Genomic DNA, 20,442 nt, shown 5'->3' on the forward strand with positions numbered 1-20,442 from the left:
TGGGCAAAGTTCTTGACCTAGGTGGTGGATATTTGGGAGGACCTATATGTAAAAATTCATTGCAGCGTCCTTAAGTAATATATGTTTGTAATCGTGATGCTTCAATGAACAGAAGCTGAACCTTATGGTTGGGATGTGAAGAGTCCCTCAAAAACTCACGTGTGAGACAGTGCAAGAAGGTTCAGAGGAGAAGGGTTGGGTTGTGAAAGCTTTAACCCCATCAGTGAATTAATCCCCTGATGCGATTAACTGAGTGGTAACTAAAGGTAGGTGGGTGTGGCTAGGAGGTGGGGCATTGGGGGCGTGGCTTTGGGTGTATTTTTGTATTTGACAAGTGGAGAGCTCTCTCTCTCTCTCTCTCTCTCTCTCTCTCTCTCTCTCTCTCTCCTTCCTGGTCATCATGTGAGCTACTTCCCTCTGTCACACATTTCTGCCATCACATTCAGTCCCACCTTGAGCCCCAAGGAATGGAGTCTGCTGTCTACAGACTGAGACCTCTGAAACTGTGAGCCCCCAGATAAACTTTTCCTCCTCTACAGTTGTTCTGGTGGGTCCTTTTAGTCACGGCCATGAAAAAGCTGACCCAAACACTGAAATACTCTCTCTCCCATGCTGTAGTGTCAGGTTGGGGAGGTGGGGCAGGATTGAAGTTTTGGGTGATCTTTCCTCGGATGTTGAGAAGGGAAGGCACAGGCTGACTCACAGGTCTCAGATGACAAGCAGCTAAGGAAGCACAGGACTGTAGTGAGGTTGCTTCTGTCACCTGGGGCCGTCTTGAGAAGCACAGGGCCCTTGAGGAAACTTAGCCTTGACTTGCCATCACCTCCCAGCCCACCCTAACCCAACCTCTTCCACTGGCTAGCCCACTGACCTGAGATGGCCTCCTTGGGCAGGTGGCCGGTAATGAGCTTGCTGTCAGTCAGAGGGGTGAGGATGGCTGCCGTGTTTCCCAGCATGCTCCCGATGCCCAGGACCAGCAGCATGAAGAAGTAGAGGACGGACCACAGCTGGGACACCTCCATGTTTTTAATGGCCTCAGTGTAGACGATGAAGGCCAGGCCAGTGCCCTGGACAGCCTGCTCGTGGTGAGAAGACACCAGTTGCACACCCATAGGATTGACAGTCTCCTGTCCTACACTCAGTTCTAAGCAACCTGGGGACCTTGGAACTAGCCAAAAGAAGCCATATTCTGAGCTTTGCATATGCCCAGCATGTAGACTACTAAATATGTGGGTTTAAAAAGACAAAACTGGATAACAATTGTATTTAAAACCAGAGGGATAGGAGGAGAGTGTTCAAAAGACTTTTTGCTACTTGGGAGGGAAATCAAGAGAGGGTCTAACATTAGACTTTGTTAAGTTAAATATGCACAGGAAAATTTCCAGGAAAAAAAAAAAACAGGCATCCACATTTCAAATGGTAGAGGATTACATGGAATGAGAAAAGGGTGGGGGAGAAAGAGAGAAAAGAACAAACAGAACAGGGAAAAAAGTCTAAATAAATGAGTAACCATATAGTTCATGGACACAGAGCCAAGTTCAAAAGTTAGTGAGGGAAAAATCTCAGGGGCCAAAACCAAAAAGGAAATGGGAGGTGAGAGGCCTGAAGAGGAGCTGGTGCTCAAGGGCCCCATGGTGCTGAACAGAATGTAGGCCTTGATGCCTGAGGATGGGGTCTGGGCATGTGATTCTCCCAGGAAGGGAGGGTCACACCCCAGGGTGGGGCAGGCAGGGATCTGGGGCTGAATCACAGGTGAAATAACCGGGAATGCCTCCCCCATTTAACAAGCCCAACAGACCAGCCTCCTGCAGCCTCCCTGGAGACCAGAGCCATGCTCTCCCTCTTCCCTATTCTTGGAAAGAATTCTCTAGAAGTATTTACATTAAGTATAAGAACTAGACAATATGCTTGCTGACCCTTCTGTTAGGCTCAAAGCCCCAGTGCATACAATAAGAAAATGAAATGAGATACAACTACTGAAAATACAAAATTGTGTCTGTTTACACCAAAAAAAAAAAAAGCCCAGAAGCAAATCTATAAATGAATATGAAATTTTGTAGGCAAATTCATCAAAGTTGCTAGGTATGAGATCAATGTACAAAACCTATAGCTTTCCTTTACATCAAAAATAAACATGATAGAAAAGGGCGGGGGGCACCACTCACAATAGCAATATAACAACAAGGTAATATAAATCCACTCAATGATGTCAAAATATTCAGGTAGAAAATTAGTTGTAGAACAAAACACCTGGGCTGGGGCTATAGCTCCAGTGGTAGAGCACTTGCCTAGCATGTGTGAGGTACTGGATTTGATTCTCAGCACCACATAGAAATAAATGAATAAAAATAAAGGTTCATCAACATAAAAAAGAATTAAAAAATAAAAAGGAACAAAAGACCTAAGTGAATGAGAGAAAGCCTGTTCCTGAATCAGAAGTCGTGATTCAAAAGAGATTCATTCTTCCCAAATGACATTATAAAATTATCAATGCAACTCTCATGAAGATTCCCTAAGGGATCCCTCCCAGTGAAACCTGCCCATGTTATCCTAAAATTATTGTGGGAAAAAAAAATAAAGATCCTAGCATAGCAGAGAGAATTCTGTAAACTATCAAAATTATTTAAAAAGCAAAATGTGAAAAGTATCCAAATGTCTATTAGTAAAGGGATGGATAAGTAATTATAGTATCATTGTGTGACGGAATAAAATAAATATAACACTTAAAATGAATGTGTGAGATTCTAAATGTATTATTATGGACAGGTCTCAATATTAAACTGTTGAATGAGAAAAGTGTCCTCCAGGACCACTTAGGCTCACTTAAAACCACCAACAAAGCAGTGATATCATCTAAGAATATGTAAACACATGGTCTACAAATATTTTTCCCATATGCTGCCTGTCTTCTCACTTTGTTCACTTTTCCTTTGCTGTGCAGAAGCTTCTTAGCTTGATATAATCCCATTTGTCTATTTTTGCTTTTGATGCTTGTGCCTTTGAGGTGTTATCTAAAAAATCGTTGCCTATAACAACGTCTTGAAGTACTTCCTTTGCTTTCTTCTAGTCTTACATTTCAGGTCTTACATTTAGGTCTTTGGTCCATATTGAATTGATTTTTGAATTTGGCAATAGACAGAGATCAGTTTCCTTTTTCTGCACATGGATATCCAGTTTTCCTTGTGCTGTGTATTGAAGAGACTATTCTTTCTTCAATTTATATTTTTGGTACCTTGTCAAAAATCAGTGGTGACAGCAGCTCAGGAGGCTGAGGCAGGAGGATTGCAAGTTCAAAGTCGGCCTCAGCAACTTAGCAAGGCCCTAAGCAATTTAGCAAGATCCTGTCTCACAATAAACAATAAAGAGCCTGGGATGTAGCTCAATGATTAAGCACCCCTGGATTCAATCCCTGGTAGAAAAAAAATTGGAATGGATTATGCATGTGGATTAATTTTTGAGCTCTTTATTCTGTTCCATTCGTCTATGTGTCTGTTTTTATGCCAGCACCATGCCATTTTGATTATAGTTTTGTAGGGTGTTTTGAAGTCAGGTATTGTGATGCCTCTAGCTGTTTTTTTTTTTTTTTCCCTTCTCAAGGTTGCTTTGGATAGTCTGGGTCCCATAGGAATTTTAGAATTTTTCTTCTGTGAAGAATGTCATTGGTATTTGATGTGGATTGCATTCAATCTGTAGACTGTTTTTGGTAGTATGGACATTTTAACAGTGTTAATTCTTTCAATCCATGAACATGGGATATCTTTTCAAGAGTGTGTGTGTGTATGTGTCCTCTAGAATTTCTTTCATGAATAATTTGTAATTTTCATTGAAGAGATTTTTTTAAAAAAATTTTCTTTGGCTAAATTCAAACTACTCAATAACAAAAATCCACATAACCCCATTAAAAATTGTTGAACGATGTGAATAGACATTTCTCAAAGGAAAAATGTACATGAGAAGATGCTCAACCTCACTAATCATCAAGGAAATGAAAGCCCAAGTCATATCTTATTCCAGTTAGAGTGGCTGATTATCAAACATATAAAACAAACAAACGAACGCTCACCAACTCCTATACTGTGGGAATGTAAATTCATACAGTCATTATGGAAAACACTCTGAAAGCTCCTCAGAAAACAAGAAGTAGAATTTCTATATGATTCAATAATTCCCACTACTGCATTTACACCCAAAGGAAATGAAATCATTCTATCAAGGAGACACTGCACTGTGTGCTTATTGCAGTATCATTTCCAATAACCAAGAGGTGGAGACATCAGTGGACAAATTGATAAAGAAAATGTGGTACACATATGCAATGGAACCTTATTCAGCCATTAAAAGAATGAAATTCTGTCACTTGCATCAATATAGATGGAACGAAAAACATTAAATGTAATAAATCAGATATAGAAAGACAAATACTTCATGTTCTCATCCATGGAAACTAAAAAAAAAAAAAAAAAAAAAAAAAACAATCTCAGAGAAGGGAGAGTGGTTGAGTGGTTACCAGAGTGGAAGGATAGTGGGGAAGGAGCATAAAAAGGAGTTAGAGGAGGCATTTTTTTGTTTGTTTGTTTGTTTATTTTTGGTCTCACTAAGTTGCTGAGGCTGACCTCAAACTCAAGATCCTCCTGCCTTAGCCTCCTGAGTAGCGGGGATTACAGGAATGCACACCTGGCCAAGAGGTTAGAGAAGAAGCACCAAACAAGAGACTGAGAGAGGAGGAATTAGTTTTGTTGTGCCATAGTGTCAGAAATTGTCTAATCTCTGACAGTCTGTGCTGCTGTGTTCCAAAATAACCCTTTTTGGATAAGACGGGTTCAAAAGTTCCTAACACAGGAAAATGATTAATGTTTGAGGAGATGGAGATGCTCATTTTCCTGAGTGGATAATTACATGTTATATACATGTGTCCATCCTCAGCACCAAAAAATTATCATACTGTACCCCATAGACATGCCTAAATCTGTGCTAATAAAATATAGTTCAAAAAGAATATACACACACACATATATAATAAAAATGAAGGTTCTTGTCTCTGGTGAGTAGGGAAAACTTAGGACCTATAACGAAGGAGAATTTAATTTTGTCCCTGAAACATCCTTTTAAAAATAACGACAGTCTGATGACAAGCATTCATCCTGAGACGGCTCTAGGGGTGTTTGCTATTTTATTCTCTGCCCATACCTTCCTATATTATTAAAATTAAGAGAAAAGGAGAAAGAAGGAAGGCAGAGAACCCAATGGGGCTTTATAATGAGGAGGGGTCCCCAGCAGCGCCTGGGGAGAGCAGCGGTCAAGTCTCTGTTCTCTGAGTTACAGGGAAAGTCAATCCGTCTTTCCTGGTGTCCGGGGACTGGGTGGGTGGCAGGCAGTTCTCAGGGCCCCTGGGAAGTGTGTGGAGAGGCCAGCCCTGCCCTTCCCAGGTGCCTTACCGTGTCCAGCTCTGACTCCAAGCTGCAGTTTTTAATGAGTGGAAACACCTCGCTGTATCTGCTCGGATCGGTGGACGCCAGGTAGTCCTTCACCTGCTCCAGGTTGCTGGCTGTCACAGAGCCATCTTCAAGGTCGAAAGAGTTGGTCAGCAGCAGAATCACCCTGCAGAGCAGACCATCAGCTTGACCTTCACTGGCTGGCAAGGTCGCTGTCCCCAAGAGCTCTCAGAAGCTAGGGTGGGGGTGGGGGTCTGTCCTCCCACCAGCCTCTACCTTCTGGTTTAGGTGGGGGTCTGTGGACTGGTGGGTAAACCTGGGATGGCTTTGAGAAAGCCTCAGATATAAACGGGCAGGACGACAGGAGCCAGACCCCCACCTGAGGCCGTTTGAACACCTGGACCAGGGAAGTCGGACGGAGTTTCCTGTGATGGTGGATCTGCTTCAATCTGTCACTACTAAGAGGAAGAATTGAAAGGAAATCTAGAATCATCTAAATCGAAGTTCATGTCGGCATGCAAATTATTCCAAGGTCAATTAGCCGACAGGGATTTAAACTTTAAGGGAAACAGGGCTGCTTGGGGCTGCTGCCTGCCAGGTTGGAATCTCACCTTCTAGAAGGTGCTCCTGTAGTTTTGGTCAAGGGCTACAGACAGGAAATCCTGTCCTCTCTGGGGTTTGGTCAGACAGGACTTGGTTACTTTATTTTTTTTTTTAATTTAAGTTTATTTTTATTTTTCTCTTTTGAGATGGGGACTCCCTGTGTTACTACCCAGGCTGGTCTTGACTCCTGGGCTCGGGTGATCCGCCCACCTCTGCCTGCCCAGGGCTGGGAGCCTGGTGGGCACCACCATGCTGGGCTTTGGATACTTTGGAGACTGGGGAGACGGATCAGCAGACACTGAAGTTGTGGGTTGAATGCTGTCTTCTGCTAAGCACACAGAACCCCACAAACCAGCCCCTTCCCTGCAAGGCCGACCTTGACTGGCCCCAGGACCCTCCCTCAGCTCCTGGTGCTGATGGTGGGAAGCCTGAAACTGACCCTGGATTGAGGACTCCCAAATGGGTGCTCTCGGTGGCCCCTGGGCCTTTGAACGTCACCTCATCCCTGTCCCCACTTCAGCTCAGAGCTCTGGGGACTCAGCCCCCAGACTTACTTGTTTAAGCAGCTTTCGTAGTTGAAGGTGGCCTTGAAGCCGTAGATGGAGAAGGTGACGATGCTGGCGAAGATGGAGGTGGAGCTGTTGATGAGGGACACGGTGATGGCGTGCTTCTGGCAGTTGCTGCTGGGCTCGTTGTAACTGGCGAAGGCGATCAGGCTGCCGAAGCCCAGGCCGAGCGAGAAGAAGATCTGGGTGGCCGCGTTGACCCAGGTCTTGGGGTTGGCCAGCTGCTCGACCTGAGGACCGGCAGGGGACAGGGCCCATGAACCCAGGGCCCCGTGCCCAGGCTCTCAGATCCGGGGGAGAGGGAGGCCCAGGGCAGAAGGGATGGGGCCCCCAGGGTGCAGCCAGTCAGGGCAACCTGGGGCTGGAGCCCGGCTCTCCTGCCCAGTCCATTTCCCAGGAGGACAACCGTGTGGCCTTCTCAGGTCGTCTCCTCCGTGGCACCTTACCCACAGGAGGTTCGCAACCGAACATCTAGGGCAAAATGATTTTTTTAAAAAAATGCACTGATCTCTGGTCCACCACCAGCCAGGCAGTCTGTGAGTCTGGATATTAAGTGGTTGTGGCTTGGAGGTGGAGTTCAGGTCTGGATTGCATCTGGTGCTGTTGTTGCGGACGTTTGGAACAAGAGAGTGCATTTTGGGGGGGATGGGACAGTTATTCTGTTTCCAGGTGCTAGATTTTCTAAATGAAGAACTTGCCCACCCCACTGGTTCCCCGCTGATGAGCTGTGGGGTGCTGGAAAATGGGGAGTTGGGATGGGATGGTGGATGACCTGGAGGAAGCAGGTAACAGGTGAGGGAGATGATGGAGCCCAGCCTGTGGCACCCGGCTCTGGGGAGAGTCTGGGTGGGGCTTTGGGGCAGGGAGGCCAGAAGGGAGGCTGGGGCCGCTGTTGGCTGAGGGCAGTGAGGGCAGGAGGGACTGGAAGCAAGACTTCACAGGCTGCCCCCAAGTGACCCACACCCCTAGCCCCAGCCTCGGGGCTCCCAGCACCCTCTGTGGGCAGCTTCCCCCTCCCTCCCACCTCCAGCCTCCCCGGAAGTGGCGGGATATGACAGAGAGGCATCCTCAGGGTCCCTCCCCTGCAGCCTGTACCTTGGGCGTGAACATGTACATCAGCCCGTTGGTGGCTCCATGGAGCGTGAGGCCCCTGATCAGGTAGATGATGAGCACACAGTAGGGCAGCAACGCCGTGAAATACACCACCTGTGGGCGTCAGAGGGTGGAGTCAGCCTCCTGGGGAGGGACGGAGGGCGGGGTCGACACAGGCCCTGCCCCAGTGACATCTGGAAGAGACGTGGACATTGCTGGTTGGACACAGTGTCCAAGGTTGGGCTGAAGAAATGGGCTGGCTGGCTGTGGCCGCCCCCGTCTGTCGCCACCAGGAAACCTCCTATTCTACCCAGGAGGGGCCGGTGGTCATCGGGGCTTTCCCTGGGCACCGCCTTCGCCCTGGCCACAGTGTGTGTGGTGGTGAGTGGCGGGCCCAGCTGCCTCCAGCCGACCACACTCCAGATGGCAGAGACCCCAGAAGCTCCGTAGGAATTGTCACGGCGCTAGATAAAGAGATCAGTCTGGAAACAAAATGTGGGCGATCAGTCATGAGGCCAGAGAGAAAGAGTGACAGTCTCCACCCAATTTCTACCAAAGGCTCACTTTCTCAGGCTTGAAATTGCACAAAAGTGGAATTTTGGTCAAGCAAATCTTTTCCCTGTCACATGCATTGCAGATTCAAGGACTCTCCCTTCCTCCCTTCTTCTTCCCCCCCAGTGCCCCTGTCCCAGGAGAAAGGATTATTTGGGGGGCCGGTTTGTGCATGAGCGCCCTTATCATTTGCATCCTCCTGGGAGAAACACAGCTGGTGACTGACCCTTGTCCCAAGGGCCTTGAATAACACTCAGCCTTCCATGTCCTCTAGGCGTGGCGCCATCTTCCTATGAATTTCCAAAGCCACCAGCGTGGTGCCCTGTGTCCTCTCTCCCAGAGGGCACACAGACGCAGGGCATGTCCTTCCACTGCTTCTGAGCTGGGGTCATTACAGCTTGAGAGGAGTAATAAGTGTTCCCAGGACCAGGAGATGACAGGAGATAAGGGGAAGACAGGGCATCTGCCAGCGCCCTGAAGGCACCCCAGGGACACTGCCCACAGCACTGGGCACTGAGGGGACACTGGGGCCAGCTCCTGGGAGTCCCCTCTTTCTCCGCAGGGGACGAGTTCCCCAGAGGCTGTCTGCAGTCCCCACCAGGTGGCTCCTTCTCGTTTCCATGGAATGGGCAGGATGTTGGGCACCATCAGCTCAACCTACTGGGAGGAGCCGTTCCTGACCACTCTCCCACAGTTCACGGAGGAGGAGGAGGTGCGACAGAGGGGAGTGGCTCTGCCCTGGCCCTGCCCTCACAACTGTGCCCTTGGGCAAGTCCTGTCACCCCTCTAAGCCTCAGTGGGGTGCCAGCCGGGACCTGCTGGGATGGGCTGTTGCAGGATGGGACGAGGTGGGTGCCCACCATGTGGGTCTGCAGTGAGAGAGACCGTGTCCCAGGCTGGGCCTCACCAGGGCGCGGGGCCTGGGCCACAGATGCACCCAGGTGGCCGGTGACGGAATCTCTCACAGCAAACATGTCAGCCCTGGGAGGAGCGTAAACCTGGGGACTCAGCCAGGACAGGAGACTCGGGAAGACCAGGCCTGACTGCTCCGTGTGCTTGTGGGCGCTCATACACAAAACAGCCCACCAGATACTTTCTTTTTCGGGAGCAGGGGCACTGGGGATTGAACTCAGGGGCACTTGACCACTGAGCCACATCCCCAGCTCTATTTTTTTGTTTTTTATTTAGAGACAGGGTCTCGTGAATTGCTTAGCACCTTGCTTTTGCTGAGGCTGGCTTTGAACTTGTGATCTGTTGAGAGCCACAGCCGAAGGGGCCCCAGCAAACTTCTATCAATTCTATCCAAATGCATATTTTCCATATATGTTTCAGTGATTTTTAATGCCTTTCTTGCTTCAGGCGTTAACATTCAAGGTGAATTTGTATCTGATGGACCTTTTAGGATATCAAATAAAGGTCCCAACTCTCCTGTTGGTATGCCTAGATAAGGCCTTATCCAATTTATGTCTCCTAATAACTTTTGAAAGTCATTAAGTGATTTGAGTTGATCTACTCATATTTGAATTTTTGGTGGACGGACCATGGTTGAGGATAATAGAACTCCTAAATAATTAATTGGAAAATTTAATTGTACTTTATCTATTGCTCTCTCTAGATTATAATTTTTTAATAAGTTTTGTAAGTGTGGCATAACATTCTAGCAATGTGTTTTTATCTTTGTGTGCTAATAATACATCATCCATATAGTGAAATATTTGTAGTTCAGGATTTTGATTTCTAAGTGGCTGGATTACTTTGTTAACATAAATTTGACACATAGTTGGGCTGTTAGCCATCCCTTGAGGGAGTACTTTCCACTCATATCTCTGATCAGGACCTTCATGATACAGTGCAGGGATAGTAAATGCAAAACGTGGACTATCCTCAGGATGAATTGGAATTGAAAAAAAAACAATCTTTAATATCTATAGCTAAAACATACCAGGTTTTGGGCAAAGCAGACAATTGAAGAATCCCCAATGGAGCAGGTCCCATAATAACCATCTCATTATTAATGGCTCTTAAATCTTGCAAAAATCTCCATTTACCAGATTTCTTTTTTTTTTTTTTTTTGCAAATTATGTTATTAGAACCGGCAAAATACAACCATGATTCAATACATTTCACTGGGCATATGTCATCACATGCATCATATGCAGCTGTTTCCATAAGATAAATTCTCAGAAGTCAGAATGTGAGGTCAAAGGGTAGATATATTCATAATTTTGGATAGTTATAAAATCCCTTTCCATTGGTGTTTCACCATTTTGCCATTTTACCAGGAATGTTTCCCATAGCCTTGCTAACCATGTTGATGGCTTTTGAACAGTTGTAGTTATCTAGGTATAGTTTAATATAGATTTCCTCTGAGTGCAATTATTATTATTTTTCCATATATTTGTTTTTCTTTTCTCTGTGAACAATTTCTTACTTGTCTCACTTTTGTATTGAATTATGGGGACTGTTTATTTTGGGCCTGTAGAAGTTCTTTATGTATTAGGAAGATTCACCCTTGTTCTATTATTTTTTTTTTTATTGTTGGTCGTTCAAAACATTACATAGTTCCTCATACATCATATTTCACAGTTTGATTCAAATGAGTTATGAACTCCCAATTTTATCCCGTATACAAATTGCTGTATCACATCAGTTACCCTTCCATTGATTGACATATTGCCTTTCTAGTGTCTGATGTATTCTGCTGTCTGTATTATTCTCTACTATCCCCCCTCCCCTCCCCTCCCCTCCCCTTTTCTCTCTCTACCCCTTCTACTGTAAATCACTTCTTCCATTTGAATTATCTTGTCTTACCCCTCCTTTCCTCTTATATGTCATTTTGTATAACCCTGAGGATCGCCTTCCATTTCCATGCGATTCCCCTTCTCGTTTCCTTTCCCTCCCACCTCTCAACCCTGTTAATGAAAATCTTCGTCTCAAGCTCTTCGTCCCTACCCTGTCCTTGTTTCCTCCCCTTATATCAGAGGAGTCATTTGGTATTTGTTTTTTAAAGATTGACTAGCTTCACTTAGCATAATCTGCTCTAATGCCATCCATTTCCCTCCAAATTCTATGATTTTGTCATTTTTAAATGCAGAGTAATACTCCATTGTGTATAAATGCCACATTTTTTTAATCCATTCATCTATTGAAGGGCATCTAGGCTGATTCCACAATCTTGCTATCGTGAATTGTGCTGCTATGAACATCGATGTAGCAGTGTCCCTGTAGCATGCTCTTATTAGGTCTTTAGGGAATAGACCGAGAAGGGGAATAGCTGGGTCAAATGGTGGTTCCATTCCCAGCTTTCCAAGAAATCTCCATACTGCTTTCCAAATTGGCTGCACCAATTTGCAGTCCCACCAGCAATGAACAAGAGTGCCCTTTTCCCCACATCCTCTCCAGCACTTATTGTTGTTTGACTTCCTAATGGCTGCCAATCTTACTGGAGTGAGATGGTATCTTAGGGTAGTTTTGATTTGCATTTCTCTGACTGCTAGCGATGGTGAGCATTTTTTCATGTACTTATTGATTGATTGTATGTCCTCTTCTGAGAAGTGTCTGTTCAAGTCCTTGGCCCATTTATTGATTGGGTTACTTGTTGTCTTATTGTCTAATTTTTTGAGTTCTTTATATATTCTGGTTATTAGGGCTCTATCTGAAGTGTGTGGAGTAAAGATTTGTTCCCAGGATGTAGGCTCCCTGTTTATCTCTCTTATTGTTTCTTTTGCTGAGAAAAAACTTTTTAGTTTGAGTAAGTCCCATTTGTTGATTCTAGTTGTTAACTCTTGCGCTATGGGTGTCCTATTGAGGAATTTGGAGCCTGCTCCCACAGTATGTAGATCATAACCAACTTTTTCTTCTATCAGATGCCGTGTCTCTGATTTAATATCAAGCTCCTTGATCCATTTTGAGTTAACTTTTGTGCAAGGCAAGAGATAGGGATTCAGATTCATTTTGATGCAAATGGATTTCCAGTTTTCCCAGCACCATTTGTTGAAGATGCTATCCTTCCTCCATTGCATGCTTTTAGCCCCTTTATCAAATATAAGATAGTTGTAGTTTTGTGGATTGGTTACTGTGTCCTCTATTCTGTACCATTGGTCCACCCGCCTGTTTTGGTACCAGTACCATGCTGTTTTCGTTACTATTGCTCTGTAGTATAGTTTGAAGTCTGGTATCGCTATACCGCCTGATTCACACTTCCTGCTTAGTATTGTTTTTGCTATTCTGGGTCTTTTATTATTCCATATGAATTTCATGATTCTTTTATCTATTTCTACAAGAAATGCAGCTGGGATTTTGATTGGCATTGCATTGAACTTATAGAGAACTTTTGGTAATATCGCCATTTTGATGATGTTGGATCTGCCTATCCATGAGCAGGGTATATTTTTCCATCTTCTAAGGTCTTCTTCTATGTCTTTCTTTAGGGTTTTGTAATTTTCATTGTATAAATCTTTCACCTCTTTTGTTAGGTTGATTCCCAAGTATTTTATTTTTTTGGGGGATATTGTGAATGGAGTAGTTGTCCTCATTTCCGTTTCAGAGGATTTGTCGCTGATATACAGGAATGCCTTTGATTTATGCGTGTTGATCTTATATCCTGCCACTTTGCTGAATTCATTTATTAGCTCTAATAGCTTCTCTGTAGACCCTTTTGGGTCTGCTAGGTATAGAATCATATCATCTGCAAATAGTGATAATTTAAGTTCTTCTTTTCCAATTTTTATCCCTTTAATTTCTTTCGTCTAATTGCTCTGGCCAGTGTTTCGAGGACTATGTTGAACAGAAGTGGTGAGAGAGGGCATCCCTGTCTTGTACCAGATCTTAGAGGGAATGCCTTCAATTTTTCTCCATTCAGAATGATGCTGGCCTGTGGCTTATCATATATTGCTTTTACAATGTTGAGGTATGATCCTGTTATCCCTAATTTTTCTAGAGTTTTGAACATAAAGGGATGCTGTACTTTGTCGAATGCTTTTTCTGCGTCTATCGAGACTATCATATGGTTCTTATTTTTTAGTCTATTGATGTGGTGGATAACATTTATTGATTTCCGTATATTGAACCAGCCTTGCATCCCATGGATGAATCCTACTTGATCATGGTGTATAATTTTTTTGATATGTATTTGAATCCGGTTCACCAGAATTTTATTGAGGATTTTTGCGTCAAGGTTCATTAGAGATATTGGTCTGTAGTTTTCTTTCTTTGAAGTGTCTTTGTCTGGTTTCGGAATCAGGGTGATGTTGGCCTCGTAGAATGAATTTGGAAGTTCTCCCTCTTTTTCTATTTCCTGAAATAGCTTGAAAAGTATTGGTGTTAGTTCCTCTTTAAAGGTTTTGTAAAACTCTGCTGTATACCCATCCGGTCCTGGGCTTTTCTTAGTTGGTAGTCTTTTGATGGTTTCTTCTATTTCTTCTATTGTTATTGGTCTGTTTAGGTTGTCTATATCCTCCTGGTTCAATCTGGGCAGATCGTAAGACTTAAGGAATTTATCTATGCCTTCACTATCTTCTATTTTATTGGAGTATAAGGCTTCAAAATAGTCTCTGATTATCTTCTGTATTTCTGAAGTGTCTGTTGTGATATTGCCTTTTTCATCCCGTATGCTAGTAATCTGGGTTCTCTCTCTTCTTCTCTTCGTTAGCATGGCTAAGGGTCTGTCAATTTTATTTATTTTTTCAAAGAACCAGCTTTTAGTTTTGTCAATTTTTTCAATTGTTTCTTTTGTTTCAATTTCATTAATTTCAGCTCTGATTTTGATTATTTCTTGCCTTCTACTTCTTTTGCTGTTGTTTTGCTCCTCTTTTTCTAGGATTTTGAGATGAAGTATGAGATCATTTATTTGTTGGTTTTTTCTTTTTTTGAGGAATGAACTCCAAGCAATGAATTTTCCTCTTAGGACTGCTTTCAATGTGTCCCATAGATTCCGATATGTTGTGTCCGTGTTTTCATTTAACTCTAGGAATTTTTTAATTTCCTCCTTGATGTCTTCAATAACCCATATGTCATTCAGCAACCTATTGTTCATTCTCCAGGTGATGCTTGCTTTTTCCTTTCTTCTTTTATCATTGATTTTCAGTTTCATTCCATTATGATCAGATAAGATGCATGGTATTATCTCTACCCCTTTATATTGTCTAAGAGTTGCCCTGTGACATAATATATGGTCTATTTTTGAGAAGGTTCCATGTGCTGCTGAAAAAAAAGTGTAACTACTTGATGTTGGGTGGTAAAGTCTATATATGTCAATTAAGTCTAGGTTATTAATTGTGTTGTTGAGTTCTATAGTTTCCTTGTTTAACTTTTGTTTGGAAGATCTGTCCAGTGGTGAGAGAGGTGTGTTGAAGTCTCCCATGATGATTGTATGGTGGTCTATCAGACTCTTGAACTTGAGAAGAGTTTGCTTGATGAACACCGCTGCACCATTATTTGGGGCATATATATTTATGATTGTTATGTCTTGTTGGTTTATGGTTCCCTTGAGCAGTATGAAGTGTCCTTCTTTATCCCTTTTGATTAGCTTTGGCTTGAAATCTATTTTATTAGATATGAGTATGGACACGCCTGCTTGTTTCCGCTGTCCATATGAGTGGTATGATTTTTCCCAACCTTTCACCTTCAGTCTATGGATATCTTTTTCTATCAGATGCGTCTCCTGTAGACAGCATATTGTTGGGTCTTGTTTTGTGATCCATTCTACTAGCCTGTGTCTCTTAATTGGTGAGTTTAAGCCATTGACATTTAGGGTTATTATTGAGATATGGTTTGTACTTCTATCCATATTTGTTTGTTGATGTTACTAAACCTGATTTGTTCTCCTCTTTGACTACTTTCCCCCCTTTACTGTCCTACCTCCCATTGTTGGTTTTCAATGTTATTTTCCATTTCCTCTTCCTGCAATGTTTTGCCAAGGATTTTTTGAAGAGATGGTTTTCTAGCTGCGAATTCTTTTAACTTTTGTTTATCATGGAAGGTTTTAATTTCATCTTCTAACCTGAAGCTTAATTTTGCCGGATACACGATTCTTGGTTGGAACCCATTTTCTTTCAGTGTTTGAAATATGTTATTCCAGGATCTTCTAGCTTTCAGAGTCTGTGTTGAGAGATCAGCTGTTATCCTGATTGGTTTACCCCTAAATGTAATCTGCTTCCTTTCCCTTGTAGCTTTTAAAATTCTTTCCTTATTCTGTATGTTGGACATCTTCACTATAATGTGTCTAGGTGTGGATCTCTTATGGTTTTGTACATTCGGCGTCCTGTAGGCTTCTAGGATTTGGGATTCTGTCTCATTCTTCAAGTCTGGGAAGTTTTCTCGTATTATTTCATTGAATAGGCTGTGTATTCCTCTGGTGTGGAGCTCTGTGCCTTCCTGTATCCCCATGACCCTTAGATTTGGTCTTTTGATATTGTCCCATATTTCTTGGATGTTCTGTTCATGGTTTCTTAGCAGACTTGCTGAGCTGTCTATGTTCTTTTCCAGTTGAAATACTTTGTCTTCATTGTCTGATGTTCTCTCTTCTAAGTGATCTACTCTGCTGGTAGTATTCTCAATTGAGTTTTTAAGTTGGTTTATTTTTTCCTGCATTTCTAGTATTTCTATTTGTTTGTTTTTTATTTCCTCTATCTCCCTGTGAAATTGATCTTTTACTTCCTGGATTTGTTTGTCAATGTGATCTTTCATTATCTGATTTTGCTGTCTCATGTCTTCCTTGAGACTCCAGATCATCTGAAGCATGTATATCCTGATCTCTCTATCTGACATTCCATCTGTTGCACCTATTACCTCTTCTAAAGTTGAGTTGACCTGCATTGCCTGTGGTCCTTTCTTTCCTTGTCTTTTCATACTGCTGGCTTTTCTTTCTGCTTGGTGAAACTGTTGTGTTTTGAAATTTTCCCTCTATTTATTTATATTGCTCTTGTATAGTTGAATAATCACCCTTGCAGGGCATGTAGTGGCTGTGATCCTCCTCCAATTGGTGTGATCCGTCTACCACGCTGGCAGGCCCTAGGTCTGCTCTGCTGGTCGGTCAAAGGTCCGCCTACCCAGCAGGCACGAGGGGCACCTCTATCACTCCTCAGGTTGCTGGGCCTAACCTCCTGATGGGTCGAAGGTTCGCCTAGCTTGCAGGGGGCTGCTCCCGGAGCGAGAGCTAGGCCTCCCGGGGGAGCCCGGATGGTGGAGGCCGACTGTCGGTTCAGGCGGGGCGGGCCAAGCCGCACTGGGTGCCGGCGGCTTGCAAACGCGGCTGGTATCAGCAGGACTTAACTCCTGCACCCGCTGCGGGGGCACCTTTATCGCCGAGTAGCTGCGGTCGCGTGGTTGGGAACCGGGCGGGTGGGGCCGCTTCTCCCAGGGCGAGAGCTGGGCCTCCCGGGGGAGCCCGGATGGCGGAGGACTGCCGGTTCAGGCGGGGCGGGCCAAGCTGCTCCGGGGTCCCGCGGGTTGCAAAGGTGGCTGGCGTCTGCAGGACTTAACTTCTGCACCCGCTGCCGGTTCGGGCAGGGCGGGCCAAGCCGCTCAGGGTTCCCGCGAGTTGCAAAGGTGGCTGGCGTCTGCAGGACTTAACTTCTGCACCCGCCACGTGGGCACCTTTATTGTCGAGTAGCTGTGGCTGCCTGGTTAGGAACCGGGCGGGTGGGGCCGCTTTTCCCTGGGCGAGAGCTAGGCCTCCCGGGGGAGCCCGTATGGTGGAGGACTGCCGGTTTGGGCGGGGCGGGCCAAGCCGCTCAGGGATCCCGCGGGTTGCAAAGGCGGTTGGCGTCTGCAGGACTTAACTTCTGCACCCGCCGCTGGTTCGGGCGGGGCGGGCCAAGCCGCTCAGGGTTCCCGCGGGTTGCAAGGGCGGCTGGCGTCTGCAGGACTTAACTTCTGCACCCGCCACGTGGGCACCTTTATTGCCGAGTAGCTGTGGCTGCCTGATTAGGAACCGGGCGGGTGGGGCCACTTTTCCCAGGGCGAGAGCTAGGCCTCCCGGGGGAGCCCGTATGGTGGAGGACTGCCGGTTCGGGCGGGGCGGGCCAAGCAGCTCAGGGATCCCGCGGGTTGCAAAGGCGGTTGGCGTCTGCAGGATTTAACTTCTGCACCCGCCACGTGTGCACCTTTATTGCCTAGTAGCTGTGGCTGCCTGGTTAGGAACCGGGCGGGTGGAGCCGCTTTTCCCAGGGCGAGAGCTAGGCCTCCCGGGGGAGCCCGTATGGTGGAGGACTGCCGGTTCGGGCGGGGCGGGCCAAGCCGCCCAGGGATCCCGCGGGTTGCAAAGGTGGTTGGCGTCTGCAGGACTTAACTTCTGCACCCGCTGCCGGTTCGGGCGGGGCGGGCTAAGCCGCTCAGGGTTCCCGCGGGTTGCAAAGGCGGCTGGCGTCTGCAGGACTTAACTTCTGCACCCGCCACGAGGGCACCTTTATCTCCAAGTAGCTGAGGCCACCTGGTTAGAAACCGGGCGGGTGGGGCCGCTTCTCCCAGGGCGAGAGCTAGGCCTCCCGGGGGAGCCCGTATGGCGGAGGACTGCCGGTTCGGGCGGGGCGGGCCAAGCCACTCAGGGTTCCCGGGGGTTGCAAAGGTGGCTGGCGTCTGCAGGACTTAACTTCTGCACCCGCCACGTGGGCACCTTTATCGCCGAGTAGCTGTGGCCGCCTGGTTAGGAAGCGGGCGGGTGGGGCCGCTTCTCCCAGGGCGAGAGCTAGGCCTCCAGGGGGAGCCGCCTGCCGGAGCGGCTGATGGTTGGGGGACTAGACCTCTGTGCCCGCGTGGTCTTCCAAGATCCACTTCTCTGGGGCAACCTGTCACTTCGAGTAAACCTACCAGTTCACGGCAGCTCTCCTCTTAAGGAAGTTATGCTAGAAGTTCCTCCGTAGCTAGGCTGCAGCTGTTTCGATGAGTCTTTCATATCCCGTTAAAGTGGAGACGTTGGAGTCGCTGCTTCCTTGCCGGCCGCCATGTTGGATCCCCCCCCAGATTTCTTTTTGATGACAAAAATGGGAGTATTATGGGGAGATACAGAAGGTTGTATATGTCCTTCCGCTAATTGTTATTTGACCAGGTCATGGGCTGCTTGTATCTTTTCTTTAGTCAGGGGCCACTGAGGAACCCATACTGGTCTTTCTGATTTCCAAGTAATTTTGATTGTCTCAGTGACCCTTTCTGAAAATCCAACCCATGTCTGTCTGTTTCTTGATCTATTTGTATTGGTGCTGCTATACCTTGTTCTTGTTTTTCTAATCTTTTTCCTTTCCTAAAACCTTGTCTAGCCATAATAGTGGGTACATTTTGATTGATGTTATTTGTTAATGTCAAACCTAATTGATCTAGGACATCTCATCCCCATAAATTTACGGGAAGATGATCCAATACATGTGGCTGTATAGTTCCTTCACATCCTTCAGGATCCTTCCAACCTAATACCATTGCACTTCTATGGGGATTAGTCACCACTCCTAGGCCTCGAAGCGTTTGAGTGGCTTGTTGTAATGGCCAATGTTTTGGCCATTCTTGATGAGATATGATGCTAAGGTCTGCACCTGTATCCAGTAGCCCATTAAATTCATGTCCTTGAATATTTAGTTTTAGCATGGGGCGAGAATCTAAATTTAAAGAAAGCATAGCCCAATCTACACCTGTGGAGCCTAATCCCTTGGAACCTCTTTCTATAATACGACTGGAAAATTTATCATGTAGGCTTGGTATTATTAGTAACTGTGATATTCTACCTCCTGGTGAAATTACTGATATACCCTTTGGAGAACTGGCTATAATTTTTATTTCACCTTCATAATTGGGATCAATTACCCCAGGACTTATCATAAGTCCTTTTAGAGTAGAAGAACTGCGTCCCAATAATAAGCCTACTGTTCCTTTGGGAAGAGGTCCTTTTACCCCTGTGGGAATGATTTGAACTCCCATCTCTGGAGTTAGTACTGCTCTGGCAGAGGCACAGATGTCCAACCCTGTGCTCCCTCTGGTTTGTCTGATGAGGGATCTAATGGACAATGTGTCCTGGGCACTACCCTGATGGGGTTGCTGGGTTCCTCCAGTGCTCCGTATATTTGTGGTTGTGGGCCCCGGAGCATTGGGCCCCCCTGTCCATTTTTTGGCAACGGAGTCCGATGCCTTTCTCCACGATATTGTGGATAAACACCTGGTCCTTGTTCGTTTTTTGATAATGGAGTACCCTCTATGGTGGTTTGAGAACTGCATTCATTAGCCCAATGTCTCCCTCTACGGCATCGTGGGCAAATACCCGGTATTCTACTCCTTTGATACCTAGTTTTGTTAAACCCTCCTCCTATGGGGCAATTCCTTTTAAAATGTCCTGTTTGTTCACAATTGTAGCATGTTCTTGGCCTGGCATCTAAAGCCTGTTTTACTGCAGCTGCCACAATTTGCCCTTGTTCATTAATGTCTCTGGCATCTAAAGCCTGTTTTACTGCAGCTGCCACGACTTGCTCTTGTTCATTAATGTCTACATAATTTAATATATGTGTTTAAATCTTCATGTTTCCATGGTCTACTGATTTATCTGCACCAACGATTCGCTTGGTCATAAGCCAGTTGTTTTATTAATGGCATTGCTTGTTCTGTATTCCCCAAAACTCTGGTAACTGTTTGAATAAGCCTATCTACAAATTCAGCATAAGATTCATTAGCTCCTTGTATTATCTTAGGTAATTGACCTTGTAAACCTCCATGTCCTTGTAAAGTCTTCCATGCCCTAACCGCATCTGCAGCAATTTGTGAGTATACGCCAAGATCATGTGCAATTTGTTGCTGCTGATCCTCATAAGGTCCCTTTCCTAACAACATATCTAGATTTCTCTGAGGATAACCAGCTGCTGCATTTCGCCTAGCCGTCTCCTTGAAAAATTCCTCATTGACAACCTTCCATAACAGGTATTGACCTCCATTTAGCACAGCTTTACACATATTAACCCAATCTGCTGGCATCATGTTCAAGTTGTTAATGGATTCGACCAAGCTTACAGTGAAGGGTGCTTGAGGACCATAGGTTGTTACAGCCTCTTTTAGCTGCTTCACTGTTTTGAAATTTAAAGCATGGTGAACTCGCTGCCCTCCAGCCTCAAATACAGGGCATGTTAATATTTGAGATCCTGTCTCAGGATCCCAACTGATCAACTGCGGGGGTTGGGAGCCTCCCAGCATATGGAGGTGGCCTTGTTAGTTGGACACTTACGTCC

General features: G+C 45.4%; 1 protein-coding gene across 4 annotated transcripts in view; it reads right to left on the minus strand.

The window, feature by feature from the left end:
- The window catches only part of Slc6a20 (solute carrier family 6 member 20), a 51,054-nt gene that overhangs the window by 5,285 nt on the left and 25,327 nt on the right, over positions 1-20,442 (minus strand). For 2 of the 4 annotated variants that reach the window (XM_026390072.2, XM_077795687.1), the window contains 4 exons: positions 7,697-7,807; positions 6,590-6,831; positions 5,436-5,598; positions 872-1,076 (listed from right to left, as the gene is read on the minus strand). In XM_026390072.2, the coding sequence (XP_026245857.1) occupies positions 872-1,076; positions 5,436-5,598; positions 6,590-6,831; positions 7,697-7,807 (721 nt within the window). Of the gene's footprint in view, positions 1-871; positions 1,077-5,435; positions 5,599-6,589; positions 6,883-7,696; positions 7,808-20,442 lie in introns of all 4 variants that reach the window. The other 2 variants (XM_077795686.1, XM_026390071.2) reach the window with 2 other exon arrangements.

This window comes from Urocitellus parryii, chromosome 3, assembly GCF_045843805.1.
Source record: "Urocitellus parryii isolate mUroPar1 chromosome 3, mUroPar1.hap1, whole genome shotgun sequence".
In the NCBI taxonomy this organism is placed as follows: domain Eukaryota; kingdom Metazoa; phylum Chordata; class Mammalia; order Rodentia; family Sciuridae; genus Urocitellus; species Urocitellus parryii.